Genomic DNA, 17005 nt, shown 5'->3' with positions numbered 1-17005 from the left:
AAAGTGGATTTAGAGAAAATCTACACCGTGGGTTTGGAAAAGAAATCACCATCACGACAGTGGAAGGACTCGGGAGGGAATTGGGCATGTTGAACCTGGTAGAGAAGACCTAGGAAAGACTTGAGCTCATGAAATGCTAGAGCTGGAAAGAAACTTAGGGACTTCGGAGGCTCCGATGTCCTGCAAAGCTCTTTTTCCATTTGTAGTTCTGACTGATAGGAAAGGAAATTCTTATTCATTCATTTTACATTCTCAACTGAGAATGACGTTATGGTTCAGAATTTCAAATTCATTTTCTTTTATTTCAAATTCAAATGTGCTGCTATGTCTTTAACAAAATCATAGTTTAAAAACATTCTTTATTCTGTTGTTCAGTGTTCCTCATCCACAAATTCATCAAACAAAATCCAGGTAAACTTAGGGACCACTTTTTAGTGGGATATAGTGCTTTTTTTGCCTTCTTTGCTGGACAACTTAGAGCCAAACATGTTCCTTACCGGAAGTAAATGACTCAAGCCAGGTGCTTTCCTTCCTTTTTTTTTTTTTTTCCTTAAACACCCAGAAGAGTGCCTGAGCATATTAGATGCTCAAAAATACTTGTTTAATTAATGAATATCCTTAATAGTAGAATATTGTATCATCTTTAAAAATATTAGTTTTGATGAATAATCAATGATATGGGAAATATTAATGATACAATTTCAAGTGACAACTAAGGTTGCCAAATTGTAAATACACAGCATGTTTCCATCTCAGTGAAATCTGTTTTCTGTGTACTTATTACACAATATTATATAGTATCACAACAATATGAAGAACAGTTCTGAGTTATATTAAATGTGATTTTTCTGTTTTTAGACTTTATGTTTTTCAAATTATCTATAATGAGCTTATATTAATTTAATTTTTAATGAAATTCGTGCATATGAAGAGTATAAAATCTCAAATACTATAATAACATGCAAAAAAATTAAACTTTTTCCTATCTCCTCTTTTCTGGCTCTACAAAGGAAACTGCTTTCAAATATTTTGGCTGTAACAAAAAGAAACAGTAAATCTAAATAGACCTCTGTGTTAGATAAGCTACAAAATAATAGGGATATTGAAAAATTATCAGATAAAAAATTAAGTATTTCTGGCAGGAAAGAAACCGTAGAAAAACCTTATAAGAAAGGAAGGGTAGTCATCTATGGACAGTGTTTACATAATAATGTAAAATTAAATATGGTTTATTCCCCCCAAAATGTGATATAACTAAATTGGGAGGACAGGGGCAAAAGGATAGGTGAGTGCTATCGAAAACCATTTATCTCAGGGCGCCTGGGTGGCTCAGTTGGTTAAGCGTCTGCCTTCGGCTCAGGTCATGATCCCAGGGTCCTGGGATCGAGTCCTGCATCAGGCTCCCTGCTCAGTGGTGAGTCTCCTCCTCCTTCTCCCTCTGTGATCGAGATCTCTCGCTCTCTCTCTCCCTCTCAAATAAATAAATAAAATTCTTTAAAAAAGAAAGAAAAACCAATATCTAATGTCTAAAATGTAAAAAAAAAAAAAGTAATCAACAAATAGCAAGAAGAATCAGTGATTGTGAGATGTGTTAGAAAAGAAAAAGAAACAGCACAAATATTTGAAAGCAGTTTCTTTTTATGTTGACTTATATTTTTTAAAAGTAAAGTTGTAAAAGGCCCCTGTGCCTGTGGGTAGAAGTGAAGCACACGGCGCTGCCGCCCGTGTGCAGTGCTCACTGCTGGCGTTCTCGGTGACTGGGATCCACACTTACTTTGTTGTTACTTAGCTCGTGGCACATGTGTCTTAATATGGTAAGGTATCTGAAATTCCTCTTGGAAGTGACCTGCCATGTTAGTTTCATTTCAATGTCACATTTTTAAAAATGACCAATAATTGGCTGCCTGACATCCAGAAAACATGTTTATGTCAACTTGATCACATGTGCTGCAGCTTACTGGTGAATATATATTGGATTGTCCCTGGATTGTCACCAGTAAGCTCTCCCTTCCAGTGTTTACAACCTCATCCTAATCTCTCGTAATTCATTTTAACATCTTCCTTCTTCCCTCCCCAAACTAATTTGTACTTAATCCAAGTTCTGTTCTTTTCCCTACTACATTTGTTTTAATCTTTGAAGCCCAGAATGACATTTAGTGTTTCTCATTGTCACTTAGAATAAGGTCTTCACCATGCACGTCTTTGTAGGAACATCTGACAGAATGCCTTCCTTGCTTTAGGAAACTCAGTTTCGAATGCAGGGCAAATGCATTCAGCCTTGATCCTGTCGCACAGAGCCAGGAAAGAGCCTCTCGGGCAGAGTGCCTCCTTGATCTGCTGGCCCGGCCTCTCTCCTTACCGCTTCAAGTGCATAAGTTGAGGGAGATAAAGGCTTTATGTGGGAGTTCGGGTATTTTCATTTTCAAATAATCTGATACTGATTTCTTAAGACTTCTCTTTGAAGAAGTTTAAAAAGTAGATGGGTATTTCACTCTGCACAGTTTTACTGTCCTCTGTATTTCATTTGGGCCTGCACGTGGGGAAATAGTGGGTTTTACTTTGCAGCTTCCAGCCGAGCCACAGACCACCGAACTGCAGGTAGAAGTCTAAATCTTGGAACTAGTTCTGGGAAATGCACTGGGCTGTGTGTACAAAGGTGTTAACAGAGAATATAAAAAAGAGAGGCTCGATGGCGAGTAGAAAAATACAAACTTCTCACTGAAATCACCCATTCACAGTGACTCTATGAGCAGAGATCCAGTGGGTGAGAATAGTAGACACTTTCATGCAGGTGAGTTTATTCCCGGAAGCGGGGAGCTTTGGTGTGAAGTGCTAGCTTCACCAGAGCCAGAGCCAGCGGTGGATCCTGAAGGATTTGAGCGTGTAGTTTCGGTTTAGATTTGCCTTCAAATCCACCCCACCCCACTCCACACGATTATCCCGTTACATATGAGGGTGGATTCATGTTCCTAAGGCTCTTTTGATGTGTCACTTCCCTACTCTCAACTCTTCAGGGACCACTGGATCAGGTATATTCAGAGCCTTCCAAATTTTGCCCCGGACCTTTATTTCCAACCTCAATTTCTAGGACTTCCAGCTACAGCCAAGCTGGGCTCTTCCTTTTTCTCAAGCCTGGATGGTATAGCTCCCTTCCCGCCTTTTCCCACCTTCTCCTTTATCACTCTACTCTGCATGTCTTGTCAGAGGACCTGGCCACCATCCTAGGTTAGGTAGGTGTGTGATCTGGGTCACATTACTCTTCCTCCCTGAGCCTCCCTCTCCCTCTGTGTAAGATGAGAGGTTAAACTAGGAGGCTGCTTGGCAGGGTCCTTTCAACTTTATTATTGTGTGGGTGAATGTCAGATTTAGCTTTTTCCTTAGTTGTCCCAGGACACGTCCTTTTTTGTGTCTCTGCAGCATTTACCATTCATTGTTTGAGACTAGTTAACATTTTTATGTCCTACCTTCAACTACTTTTTGAAGATATGTTTGTAAACTGAGGAAGCCCTTTGGTAGAGCTAACTTGTTTCCCTGGGATGTGGGTGAGGGGGGAGGACTGTTGTGTGTTCTACTTTGGATTTCCACCTTGTGTCTAGATAGAGGCTTTGAGGCATTGGGACTCATGAAAGATTTTCTCTTATTCCCCTTTTTTGGGAGAGCGGGATGTTCTTTGAGAAGAGGCATATATCTATAACATCGAGACCGAAGGAAGGATGCAGTCTCCTGGAGAATTCCCTCTGATCTGCTCTGAGGCTGTTGGGTCTGTGCTGACTCTTTGCGTTGGCCTTCCTCTGCCATCCTTTCAAGAGTGCCAGGCTCCTGGCATTCTGGGTTAGGATGATGACTTCATCTTTCACTGTGTGTTTCAGGGCCCTGTTTGATTATGATCGAACTCGGGACAGCTGCCTGCCAAGCCAGGGGCTCAGCTTCTCCTATGGTGACATTCTGCATGTCATTAATGCGTCTGATGATGAGTGGTGGCAGGCGAGACTGGTGACCCCGCATGGAGAAAGCGAGCAAATCGGTGTGATCCCCAGTAAGAAGAGGTGAGTGGTCATGATCTCGAGGCCTTCCTTGCCCTCTTCCTGGTATTGCTTTCTTTTGTACCTATTATACTATAAGTTGCTTGAGAGCAATGGATGTGCTCTATCATTCCTTTTCGGTAGAGTTGGTGCTCAAGACACAGTTAGGACTCAGGGAGCCAAAAGGTGGCTGCTGAGACCATGCACACTGGCAGTGAGTAACGGGACTCCTCTCTGACTCCAAAACAGGGTGGAAAAGAAAGAAAGAGCTCGATTGAAAACCGTGAAGTTCCATGCCAGGACGGGGATGATTGAGTCTAACAGGGTAAGTGGGGATCCCCAAGGAAATCAGCCAATATGTGAAAAGGAGTAAGAAGCTTGGAGTCTGTCTGCTGGATAAGAGAACTGGGGAGCACAACAGAATATCTCTTTTTCAGGGGGCTGGCTCTGTCCTATCAGAACACTGACTGCTTTTCAGAAAGCAGAGAGAGGGCACTGAAACTCTGTGTCCAGTCTGTACTCCTTCCCCCTGGGTTACTGGCTCTTGAAGATGTGTTGGAATTGGACTGTCTGGAAAGGCTGACTTGTTCCGGGTACATGAAGCCATCTGTGGTTATGTCCCTGGCCGCAGACCCTGTCAGAGCTGTGGGGACCCTGAACAGAACCTGGCCTTGTTACCCAATGAGGAAGGCCAGCCTCAGAGCTCTGACCACCTCCCCTCAGACCAATGAGGCATGAGGGCTCAGTCATTCACCCCTTTTCTTCTGTGAGCTTCGCAGGCCAAAGAACTTCTGGAGCGGTAGAGGGAAGAGAGACACGGAGTAGATGACTGTATCAGTGGCACCTTAGGGCATGTGTCCAGGAGGCTACAGTGACCTTTGTCCTTTAGAAAGTGCCAGTGAGTGCTGTGAGTCTGGATTAGGTAGAAACCTCTAACATCCCTACAACATTTTCCTGTAAACATAATTTTCCTCTTACATCAACTTTCATTTAATCTCATAGACTCCATTTGTGAGAGATGGTCTTTTATTTAGCTCACCATTGTCTCCATTTTAGTTTTTCTTGCATGCTTTAAAATCCATTGTTCTGTTTTTTTTTTTCTTCTGTCCTTCCCCTCCATCTTCATGTTCTTTCACAGTCGATCAAAACGAAACGTAAAAAGAGTTTCCGCCTCTCTCGAAAGTTTCCATTTTACAAGAGCAAAGAAAACATGGCCCAGGAGAGCAGCGTACAGGAACGTAAGTAGCAGCAGGGTACAGAGAGCAGACTGCCCACAGCCCCGCCCTCTCTTCCTCATTTGCACCTCCCCTTATGAGAAGATGGGGAAAGTGTGTGTGTGTGTGTGTGTGTGTGTGTGCGCGCGTGTGTGTGCGCGCGCGCGTCCATCCATCTGTCCATGTGTGCGTGCCTGAGTGTGTGTGTGCGCGTGCACCCTTGCTTATTTGCAGTCAGTGTAGAGATTGATCTGCATGGGGAGACATTGGATCTCTCTCATCCAGCTGCTCACTCTGAAACAATGTCGGAGGCTCTGAGGACCAGCTGCTTCCAAGGCTGGTCTACCAGGACATCCCTGGCACTGGCGTTGGGGTGCCAGGCCAAGCTCCGCTGTGGTAGTGATCAGTTCTCAGCCACAGTGTCAGGGTTAGAAGAATGGTTTTTCAAGAGAACCAGGTCAAGGGACTCAGTGTTGCTCTCCTGGCTTCTTCCTCCTGTGTTTTCTTTCCCTTAACTTTACTCATCTGTGTTAAGAGAAGAGCCTTTTCTTCCCACCTGGAGTTGGACCTGCTTCTTGAATTACATGCATGTGCATATGCACCCGGGATGTCCACACGGCTCCAGCAGACTCACTGTCATCCCAGATACAGAGCCAGCCTTCAAAATAAAATCCTTCCTGCTTAAAGGAATTGACGTGGAAGGGGGATTACTCAACATTGTCTAAATAAAGATTTTTTGAAAAACAGTAAATGGTAGGAAAGGCCATAAGCTGACTTTTAAGAACCAATGTAATCCTGAGAAATATTCGTATTCTACCATATGTCTCGGAAATTAACTGCTCTGACCCTCACCTTAAACACCAGGTCAAGCTGGTGAAACACTTCTCATATGGCTCATGGTGAACTGTAAGCCTCTCCTCTGCTGCCTCATAAGGAGGGGCCTTGGGGTCCTGGGCTGTTGGGACTGGCAGGAGACTAACTTTTTCTAAGCCAGCCTGATTCATGGTCATGGTCTACGTAGGTCATTGCTGTCTGAAGTGGTAGCTAGTCAATCCAAGGGTGCCTTCATCCAAATGGAGGTTATGGGTCATAATCCTGGGTAGCTCAGTAAGAAGCACCAGCTGCAGCTGGTTCTGCTCGTGAGCAGTGGGAGATGGTCTGAAGGGAGGTCACCACAGTTCACTGGATCAGCCTCAGAACGTCCGTGCTCGATCTAGCCTGGGGAGGGTTCACCGTTGGGTGGCCCAGCTGAGAGGCAGGGGCTGCCTGTTGGGTGAGAGTTGAAACCGCCTAGTGCTAATTCTCCAGAAGCTGAGCTCATCCTCTGTGGTCTGCACAACTCCGGTCAGTTTTGAAGGCCATACCGGACACTGCACGAAGCTTTCCCTGAAGGGTCTGGACAGGGTGAGTCAGTATTAGGCAAAAGCTCCTTGGGATGATGATAATTCTGCCTGCTCTTTGGTGCACCCTCAGAGGGAAATGGTGATTACAGGGGCAGAGCAGAGACTGGGGCTCTGTAAGTACAAATTCAGCCAAAGCAGGTACTCTAAGCCTTGGAAAGTCTACCTATTCTGTCCTGTTGGGCTATAGACTGTAGACCACCTCAGAAAGGTAGTCCGCTCCAAGGCCCTCTGGCAGCAAGTTGGGCAGGATGAAGTACCCGTATCTTATTGGATCTGGGGCGTTCTTTCTGTAGCAAAGTTCTTAACCTCACTATAATTATAGGTCTTCATAGTATTTCATACTTCTGTCACTAATGCTCACCTGGCTCTGTATTCTTCCTTCCCCTTGTCTTTTTTCTCTATTTTCTCTTTTGTCCCAATTCTTTCCCTCCCTCCCTCCCTCCCTCCCTCCCTCTTTCCCTCTCTCTTTGTCCTTGCTGTCTGTGAAATCAGGACTTCCCTGGGTTAAGTGACGATTATTATGGAGCAAAGAACCTGAGTAAGTCAAACTTACACACCACTAACTGTATTTCTGGCATGAGTGGAGATGCTGGGGTTGGGGGTGTAGGGAACGTGGGTGAGGGCAAAGGGTGAGGGGAGGACAGTGTTGTGAGGACTCTGACACCACAGCAGGAGGAGGAACAAGTGGCTCAGAATGTCACACTTCTGCTCTGGATCCCTGGTACCCTAATAAAAGCCTATCATTCACGTCTGTATTTTCCTTTTGTACCTGGAAGGGATGGGGAGCCATCTTGGTGCCCCGCCTTAGAAATGAGGTAGGCAAGACGTACTTCTCCAAGGGTGACCACTCAGCTCATCTCTAGCCTATTGTTGAGGGGAGGGGTGCCCGCTGGTTGGCTTCTTCCCTAGCGACACAGCACTAAAGAATTGGGCTTAAGAATGAGCAGTTTTGGTCTAACTAGGGGCAAGAGTACTGTGAAGCCCTTTACCCATCATGCATCTGGGACATCCCAGCAGGTCCAGGGGCCTCGAAAAGCCGTGGGCTGGCTTTCCATGGAGCATCTTTAAGGGGCTGAGCTGGTGGGGGAGGGTCTCAGTGGCATTTATGGACCATATACACATTTATATCTAGTGCCTTAGGTCGGGAAAGCTCTGACCTGTCCTCTCTGGAAAATAATTCTAGAGTGAAAAATGAAGGGACTGAGAGGACAGCACCTTAGCATCCCCTCTGTGCACGTACACGTGGCTGTGCCGGGAGGTTCTGTCAGCGTATACTCTCCTTCAATAAGTAATAAAGGCATGAAAGTAAAGGAGCTTCCTCAGGGGATTGCTCAGGAGCTAGCCTTGGTTGGCGACTCACTCAGTCCTTCCTACGGGGGCCACAGCATATCACAGTCTGGAACAGTGTCATCTTGGCTGAAACGAGCAGTGTCTCTGTCCATCGTTTGTTATGTTCATGTTTCATCTTCATTTGCCTGTTGTCTTGGGAGCGGTGGCCTTTGTTTGGGCCATACTGCACCTTGTGCTTCCTTTGAGCGTGGCGGCCATGCCCACACTCAGACGTAGGCAAGTCCCAGTGGTCTGAGACAGGACAGTTGTCTTGGCCTCCCAGTGTTCTGTGTTTTGACACGTCTGTCCGATCGTGGATGGAGGAGCATCCTCCCTCACCACTGAGGCCAAGCTAGGAGGAGGAGGAGGCTAGATGATAGGGGTGGCAGGTCCCACCGAACGGTCAGAGCCGCCTTCCCTGGTGACAGCCCAGCGTACCTAGTGCTTGGCCTCTTAGTTCCGGAGCACCGCACACCTCTGTACGTCGGGGGTTCTGTCTGGGGGAGGGGATTCGAGAGCAGCCCGGTCCCTGGACTCATCTTTGCTGCTGTCACCGCCTTTCCTTTCCTGTTGTTAGCCTTGGGAGATGCATTTTGAGATAGGGTTTGGAAACCATCCAAGTCCGTTGTTTTGATTCAGATGAAGAAGATGCTGCCGAAGAATGGAAGGCTTGTAGTGTACAGGGAGGGCCTTGGCAGCCCGAGAATGCTCTGGGGACAAGTATGAGGTGGCCAGGGGCTCAGGGTTGGAGCTCTGCCTCCCAGTTGGTAGCCTGGATGTGGCAGGCCTCCTGTGGCCTGACTCGGTTGGCAGCTCGGTGTCTTGCCTCCTGGAGGAATTGAGTTTTGTGCCGCGTGTGACCTCTCAGTGGTGTGTTCTGAATCGGAGTCTCTTTCTTGTTGGCTTGCAGAGGGAGTGACATCCAACACCAGTGACAGCGAAAGCAGTTCCAGTAAGTGTGTGTCATTCTCCCCCATGTCGTGTGGCTCCACCATGTGTCCCAGCCATCCTCATTCCCGCGTTGCATGGCTGCCATTTCTGTTCAGAGGCTAGTGCTTCGTTCAGCCATGTGCACTTGGAGATCCTGGAAATGCTGTGGCCATTTTGTCCTGATGGGGTGGGCTTTAGGCCGATGAATTAAAGGAGAGTATAAGGCCTGCACTTGTGGCCAGGACCTGACTTAAAGCCGTCCCTGGGGCCTCGGGAGGGGTGGGCTGCCAGTGAGTCAATCCCTGCCATGGGCATCCTGGGCTGTAAATGCTGCCAGTTTGACAGATTTGCTTAGAGACCAAAAGACAAATGGCTCCTGTGGGCTGTTGTCCTGAATTGCCTTTCCGGGTCTCTAGGACCCCTCGGGTTAAGGCTCGGTGTCTTTGTCTTTTTGCTGGGTTAAGTGATCCGGTAACTGCCCGGTTTTCCTTCAGAGATCCTGTGACCAAGCCAGAGAAGCCACAGTTGGAACCCCACGAACTTTGGGAGCGCTGGCCTCTCGGGAGCTATGGCTAGAGGTCTTGTACAATCTGCCCACGAGTCAGGCTCAGAGGAAGCCTGTGAGCAAGCATCCTGGGGCTTGATGCAAATATTGCTGCCTTCCCCAGCACTGCTGTCAGCCCCTTGGGGACCTCCAGGCACCCAGAACCAAGTGGCTTGGTGACTATTTTAGGAAAAGTTCATCACTGTTTGTTTTTTTCCCCCCAAGATTTTATTTATTTATTTGACAGAGAGACGGAGTGAGAGCACAAGTAGGCAGAGTGGCAGGCAGAGGGAGAGGGAGAAGCAGGCTGTCCGATGAGCAGGGAGCCCGACGTGGGGCTCGATCCCAAGACCCCGGGATCATGACCTGAGCCGAAGGCAGACGCTTAACCAACTGAGCCACCTGGGCGCCCCAAGTTCATCACTGTTAGGATGTATGGAGCTCTACCATGAGGAGAGAGCAGGGCTCAGCATTGCTCTTAAAGGGGACTGGGGACCTTAGCCCAGCCTTGAGCCACTTACCTGGAGATTTCTTCCAGTGCAGGGGGGATAGGTAGACCCTTAAAAGGGCAAAGTTAGCTTGCATGAGTGCCCTGACTCCCCTGCTTGCAGATTAGGGGACGTGGACAGTATTTCTGGACCAGTTGAAGCTTCCCTGTGATTCTTACCAGAGCAAGAGGGTAATTGAGCACAGTTGACTGTTAACCTATAAGAACAGTTCCTGAGAGATGAGGGTGGTTTTTGGTGGAGGCTTCATGGCTTCTGGGTCATGTCCCTTTGGTCAGCGATATTTTGCTGAATGAGAGGACTCCTGTCCCAGGGGTGGTGAAGGGCTTCCTGTGCTTTCTTGCCAATGGGTAGCAGACAGGCCCACAGGGCAGGTGGTGGCAAGTACCACATTGACAAGGCTGTTTTCTGGCAGAGGTGGGGGTGAGGGGACTGTTGTAGGGGGACCAGGACACAGGGAGGCAGATTACAAAGTGCTAACGTGTCTCCCTTTTTTGTTGCAGAAGGACAAGAGGATGCAATTTTGTCATATGAGCCAGTGACACGGCAAGAAAGTAAGCCCCCTTCTGAGAGTCTTGCCTTCAAGCTGGTCTCGTGGTCGTGGGGCCCAACGCAGTGGTTGGCCGTGTCAGCGGACGGAAGTGCATGGGGGAGTACGACGGCGGGGCCCATCGCACGTCCAGCCGCTGGGCGTCTCCTTCTCTCCTGCGTCTTCCTCTTGTTGTAGAAAATGGGGAAGGAAACCCAGTGTGCACCCCTCACCATACCTTTGTTGCTGCCGGGGTGCCTTCCAGAGGATAGGACAGGTTGACAAAGAGGGCAAGGGTCAGTCTCAGTGGGTGTGACCGTTTCCAAAAGAAAGGTCCCGGTCCCTCCCTGTAGTGGCTCCTCGGAAAAAACCTTGCTTAGCTGCTGGTGCCCATGCAGAGATTTCTCCTGAATCTGTTGGAAGGGGAGATGCTTCTGATTTCAGACTTGCCTTAGACTTAGATATTTTCAAATTAAAGGCTCTTTGATGTCTTTGTAGTTAAAAGCCAGGGAATGGCCGCAGACACTCTGCCCTGTCTGAGTGGCGGCTCCAGAGCTGCGGTGTTCTGGGCAGACTTGGAGGTAGAAGAGGCCGTCTGGTGGGAGGCCTCGCTCACGACCTCCATGCTCTCTTTCTCCAGTTCACTATGCAAGGCCTGTGATCATCCTGGGCCCAATGAAGGACAGAGTCAACGATGACCTGATCTCGGAGTTCCCGCATAAATTTGGATCCTGTGTGCCACGTAAGAGCCCAGGAAGGTTTTGGGAGGGAGGCGTTGGTGCCCTGGGAACGATTACTCTGATGTTCTGTGGAAACGGTGTGGGGCCAGGTACTAGGGTTCTCTGGGAACAGCGTCTAACGCTCTGGAAGAGATTAGGCAGCAGTAGATTCCCACAGGGCTGATGGGGTTGGGAGGCCTAAGCCATCAGGCTGGCCTGCTTCCTCCCTTGGAGAGAAGTTTTGAGTGGTGATGGTCGGGAAGGATTGGACTAATGGGGGGCCTGGTCCAAGTGGTGTTGGCACGGCCCCATGAACAGCTTGTTAGGTTCGCTGGCTCCCGTGCCACATTTGGCCTCTTCTGCCAGGTTTTGGCCCAGGAAACCCTACCTTTCTGGTCCAGTTTAAACTAAAGCAAATAGCTCCCTGTGTGTGAACCCTGGTGGTTACAAGAGAAGTAGGCAAGACACACTTCTTTCAGCTACTCTCCCCGCCACTCACCTGGAAAATATTGGAGTGGCCCCAGGGCCCAGGTGAGAGAGGAACAGTCATCTCTTTTGGCCTGGGGCAGGTCATTGTCCTTGGGCCACACAGCATTTCCTTTCTTCCTTCAGATACCACTCGGCCTCGGCGTGATAATGAGGTGGATGGACAAGACTACCACTTTGTGGTCTCCCGAGAACAGATGGAGAAGGATATTCAGGACAACAAGTTCATCGAAGCAGGCCAATTTAATGATAATCTCTATGGGACCAGCATCCAGTCAGTGCGGGCAGTTGCAGAGAGGGTAAGAGAGAGGAGATGGCCCTGCTAAATACAACCGTCAAAGGAAAAACCGAAATGGCCCCACTGGCATTCCGTTAGGGTCCGCCTCCTCCCGGCACAGGGCCTATCAAGCGGCACGCCGGCTCTGCGTGTTCCCAGCCCCTGGATGGAGGTGGCTGTGTCTCCTCCACGCAGCTCACCCCAGCGTGTCACCGACATGCATAGGGACCCCTCTGCAGATGTGGCCTTTTCTGGCTAGTAGGAGCAAAATGTGGGGCCTGGGTGCCTCAGTGATAGAATCTTCTAGGCCTCTCTGGGTGACCCTGGGTTCCCCCCCCTCCAGGCAGATGTTTGGGTTGCTGCTGGGTACGTGCTTGGGGCTGGGTAGACAGAGACCGGGTGGGCTGATAACAGGTCTTTGCCTTTTCAGGGCAAGCACTGCATCTTAGATGTTTCCGGCAATGCTATCAAGAGGCTGCAGCAAGCACAACTTTACCCCATTGCCATTTTCATCAAGCCCAAGTCCATTGAAGCACTTATGTAAGTATTTGCGAGCCTCAGATGCTCCCAGCTAGGAGAGGGCCCTGGAAAGGAACAAGAAAATAAACTAATTTGTCAGGCAGGGGTATAAGACCCCATGGAAGCTCCAAGGCCAGTCGGCACCCCAGCTGGTCCCCGAGGCTTCCTTCTGCTTTGAGTGCCTGCACTTGTATTCCAGTTGCCCTTTTTAAACCTGGCAAGTTTGGGGAAGATGTTGAGCCGTGGGCCACTGCTGCTCTCATAGGGCAGCTGAACAGATTTTCAGGGAGCCTGGGAGCAATTCTTTATGTTAATCAAAATGTAGGATCCAGGGGCTACCTGGGTGGCTCAGTCAGTTGAGCGTCCAACTCTTGGTTTCGGCTTAGGTCGTGGTCCCAGGGTCGTGAGATCGAGCTCCGCTTCGGGCTCCGTGCTTAGTGGGGAGTCTGCTGGAGATTCTCCGTCTGCCCCCCCCCGCCCCCTGCCTGTGTGCTCTCTAAAATAAATAAATAAATCTTTAAAACAAAAGATTCTCCTTCTGCACATGCCTCCCCCCCCCCCCCCCCACCCCGCGCGCCCTCTCCCAAAAAAAAAAAAAAAAAAACACATAAATCCAGTTTGGTACCATTTTTCTTCTCTGTCTTTGGCAGGGAAATGAACCGACGGCAGACATATGAACAAGCAAATAAGATCTATGACAAAGCCATGAAACTGGAGCAGGAGTTTGGAGAATACTTCACAGGTAAGAAGCCCTGCTGCCCGGCTCGAGTAACCAGCCAGACACCTCTAAGTGTCTCCAAAAGGCTTAGGTACCCAGCACAGAGTTTCTGGACGCTTTGGAGGTCAGACCTTTGCAAAATACTCAAGCTCCTTCCATCCAGGGGAGTTTAGCCAGTTTATAGTATCGACCACCACCACCAACTGCTGCCTTGGATCATTTTGTTCATCTTGTCCTCATATTCCTACCAGATTAGAGGCTCCCTATGTTCCTTTGCTTCTCTCCCTCCCAGCTCCTTCTCCCAGTGTAGTACTCGGTTTTGCGTGTTTTAGGTGCCGAATCCATGTTTGTTGATGACGATGATTTCTCAGTGGGGTGTTCGAGTTGTCTGTCAGTGTGTGTGCGTGTGTGCGTGGCGTGCTTGTGTGTGTATATGGCCCCTATTTTGGAAGGTCAGTCCCTAAACGGCTGTTAAAGTTTCTCTGTAGTATGTTGCTTACCTTTCAAGTGCAGTCACAGGGAGGTGGGGGGGGTGGGCTGGATGGGGGCGCTTGTTGGGATGAGCACTGGGTGTTGTGTGTAAGTGACGAATCACTCGGTTCTGCTCCTGAAACCGGTATTACCCTGTAGGTTAACTAATTAGAATTTAAAGACAAAAATTGAAAAAAAATAAAGCACAGTGACATTTATGTGCAGGTTGGTGCTGAGTGAACCGCAGCTGCTGGTGCCACCAGGTGAAGCAGGGAAAGGACACGTAGCCGTACTATCAGACCTTGGCTTTCGGACCTTCCCTTTACTGTTACGTCCGTGTCCTCGTTTTCTGGGCTGACCTCTGACATAGAGCAGATGTGATGGCCCCGGGAGCCCTGCCTCTTGCTAGAAACCGTTTCTTTCGGTTCTTTCTTTGGATAACTGGGATTTTCCAAATCTTCTACTGAGGCTGTTTACAATGACCAGCTGCTGGCCTCATGGCTGCCAAGAGCAACATGAGCCTCGAGGTCTGGCATCTAATGGGTGCTCACTTAACATTTTTTGAACAATCCGTTTTCTCGTTCATTGCCACTTAGTCTCACTGTCTCGGCAAGTTGACATTGGGCCGTGGGCTGAGAGCACCTGCCGGTTTCCCTCGTTGCCCTAGGCTGTGCGGGCATCTCTGCCAGGCTGAGCTGGGGGGGGCCGGGGCAGGCTGGACTGCCGGGTTTGGGGTGCTGTGGAGCACATTAATAATTCTGTTTTCCTCTTCACTTTAGCCATTGTACAGGGTGACTCACTGGAAGAGATTTACAACAAGATCAAACAAATCATCGAGGACCAGTCTGGGCACTACATTTGGGTCCCATCCCCTGAAAAACTCTGAAGAATCCCCACCAAGCACTCTCTTGTGAACAGAAGACATCAAGTCCCTCTTCCCTCCTCCCTCTTCAGTCCTGTCCCCACCAGGAGAACAAATGACTACTGTTCTTGTCCCCTTTTTTAGATATGTCCCAAAAATTGAGTTTTCTAGTCCTGTTCTGTTTTTTTAAATTTTCATCTTGTTTTAGTTTATTTTTTGGGATGATGCCATCTCACTCATCACGTGACTGTGCCCATTCCTGCATGGACCTTTCCCAAGCGCTAGCACAGGTGCAAATCCATCAGAGTCATTGTTTTCATAAAAACCAAGCAGAAGCGAAGAGACAAGAGGAGGACTGCCGGAAAGCCAGGCTCTGGACGGCTGCACGGCTTGTGAAGCGAGCTCGGTGTGCCGCGTGCCGAGATGCCCCCAGGCATTTCTGCTTCTCACGCTGCCGTCACGCAGCGCTGAACGGTGCAACGTATGGCGACAGAAAGTATCTTATTTATATATAGATATATATATGTAATTTATATAAAATATATAGAAATTATTATATATATATATTATACACTCTCATATAATATATATATATTCACACACATTTGGACTAGAAAATCTATGGAGACTTCATCAATGGTACTGTGTTATTAGAGAAATGCTTTAATTTTCATATTCCAATCAGATGGCATCTTATATCCCAGCTGGTTGGGGAGGGATCGCAAGTGGTAGTAAGTGCTGTACCAAGGGCACTCGCGTTTGGTCATTCTCTTGAAAGCTGAGGTTGTCTCTAGGTCGGGGTCAGCGAGCGGGCTTTGTCTCTGGGGGCGAGAGGGTTGGGGACGGGACCCCGAAGCAGCTGCCGCCCGGGAGGCACAGTCAGTCCCGGGTGCAGAAAGCGAGAGAATGGCTAGCAGTGCTCCAGATTAAATTGCCTATTGTTTTCTGCCACCCGATGTGTCTGCATGAGAGGTTTCCTTTTTGTTCATTTTTAAGCTGCTGTTAAACCAAAACCATGTTGTGCTACCGTGTCAGCCTTTTCATTATTCCAAATTTTACTTTTACTATTTAAGTGAATGCGTAGAATCCAATTTGACAAGTGTTTTAAAGGTTCATGACGTTGTGGAGGAGCCGGGCCTTGCGATAGAGTAAGTGCGCCCGCCCGGCGTGGCCGTCCGGTCCGCGGAGGGGACGCGGGGGCTGCCGGGAGCCAAGAGCGGGAGCTGGGGCTCCGCGCCGCAGCGGGTCCCTTTGCTCCCGGGCCGGGGCCGCGCCCGACCCCCCCCCCCCCCCCCGGGGCCCCTCCGTGGGGCCCAGCACCGGGGACGGGGAGTCACTTGCCTTCCAGCTCTGCGCCGGGACGGTGGGACCCCACTGGGCCTGGCCAGCCGTGTGATGAGAAGTTGGCTTTGGGTTTTTTCCGCAGCTGCTCCGTACGCCCTACCCCAGCGCCCGCACCAACAGCTGGTAGCTTACTGTTGCTTCGGGGAGAGCGCGGACTCGAAGGCCGTCCGCGTGACCCGTGGAGCTAGGATTCCCTTGCTGGTGAGACCTGAAACCGTGCTGGTTGGTGCCAGAGTCAGAAGGCAGTGACTGCGGCCGGGGGAGCTTCTCCTCTGACCACAAGTGCAGGGGGCAGGTGGGCCTCGGGCCCCGCCCCGCCCCCCCCCCCCCCCGGGCTGTTTTTGAAGCCACCGTGCCTCCCTCGGCCCACGATGGGCATGACACAGGGGAGAAGAGCGTGGACACGCCTGGCCCTGGGCTTGAGTCCGCGGTTTCCCAGCCCGCGGCGTTGTGACCCGTGGCGAGCGACGCCATGTCGAAGGCGCTCTGAGTGCTACCAGCAAAATTTAGGAAATCTGTTAACAGTTCTCCTACCGGCATAATGAGGCTAACTGTACAGTGTGGGGCCCAGAATGAGGGGAAAGAAAGGGCAGCAGCTTCACCTGGGCAGTACACTGGATTGAAGGCAAAGAGGGATGACGTGGTGGGCGATGGTGACTGTGGTGAGGAGGGGGTGAGCGGGGAGTGTTGATTTCCCTGATGTTAAGTGCTGTACTCTGAGTGATGCTCAACCCTCTGCCCCTCCCAGGGAAGGAAATCAAGATTCAAAGTAAGCATGACACTAGTTGGTTTACCAGTGTTCCTTCCAAGGAGACATATATTTTTTAATAAACGATAGTTGCAATGAACTGTGTGTGGCTCAGAGGCCTTCTTCATGGGGTCGAGAAGGGAGGGTGGGGGCACAGTCGTGGGGAAAAGTCTCAAGACTTTGGGGTCCGAAAGGCTCTCTACCCAGCGGCGCCAGAGCGGCTCAGGCGGTGAAGCATCCGACTCTTGACTTCGGCTCAGGTCGTGATCTCGGGGTCGGGCGATCGGGCCCCGCGTCAGGCCCCACATTCAGTGCAGAGTGTGCTTGTCCCTCTGCCTCTGCTTCTGCCCCCCTCTCCCCACCTCTCCACTTGCCCTCGCCCGC

At 49.6% G+C, this 17005-nt stretch overlaps 1 protein-coding gene across 5 annotated transcripts in view; it reads left to right on the top strand.

Annotated features, from left to right (window-relative positions):
* Positions 1–16721, top strand: part of DLG3 (discs large MAGUK scaffold protein 3) — a 54405-nt gene extending 37684 nt beyond the window's left edge. For 2 of the 5 annotated variants that reach the window (XM_032393797.1, XM_032393798.1), the window contains 10 exons: positions 3870–4046; positions 4272–4347; positions 5161–5260; positions 8879–8920; positions 10452–10502; positions 11118–11219; positions 11809–11981; positions 12390–12499; positions 13129–13220; positions 14447–16721. In XM_032393797.1, the coding sequence (XP_032249688.1) occupies positions 3870–4046; positions 4272–4347; positions 5161–5260; positions 8879–8920; positions 10452–10502; positions 11118–11219; positions 11809–11981; positions 12390–12499; positions 13129–13220; positions 14447–14553 (1030 nt within the window). In that variant the 3' untranslated portion in view covers positions 14554–16721. Of the gene's footprint in view, positions 1–3869; positions 4047–4271; positions 4348–5160; positions 5261–7131; positions 7178–8878; positions 8921–10451; positions 10503–11117; positions 11220–11808; positions 11982–12389; positions 12500–13128; positions 13221–14446 lie in introns of all 5 variants that reach the window. The other 3 variants (XM_032393794.1, XM_032393796.1, XM_032393795.1) reach the window with 2 other exon arrangements.
* Positions 16722–17005: the final 284 nt, after the last annotated feature.

This window comes from Phoca vitulina, unplaced genomic scaffold (assembly GCF_004348235.1).
Source record: "Phoca vitulina isolate PV1807 unplaced genomic scaffold, GSC_HSeal_1.0 scaffold77, whole genome shotgun sequence".
Taxonomy (NCBI): Eukaryota; Metazoa; Chordata; class Mammalia; order Carnivora; family Phocidae; genus Phoca; species Phoca vitulina.
Note: the sequence above shows the minus strand (reverse complement) of the source record. Positions and strands in the feature narration are given on the sequence as shown.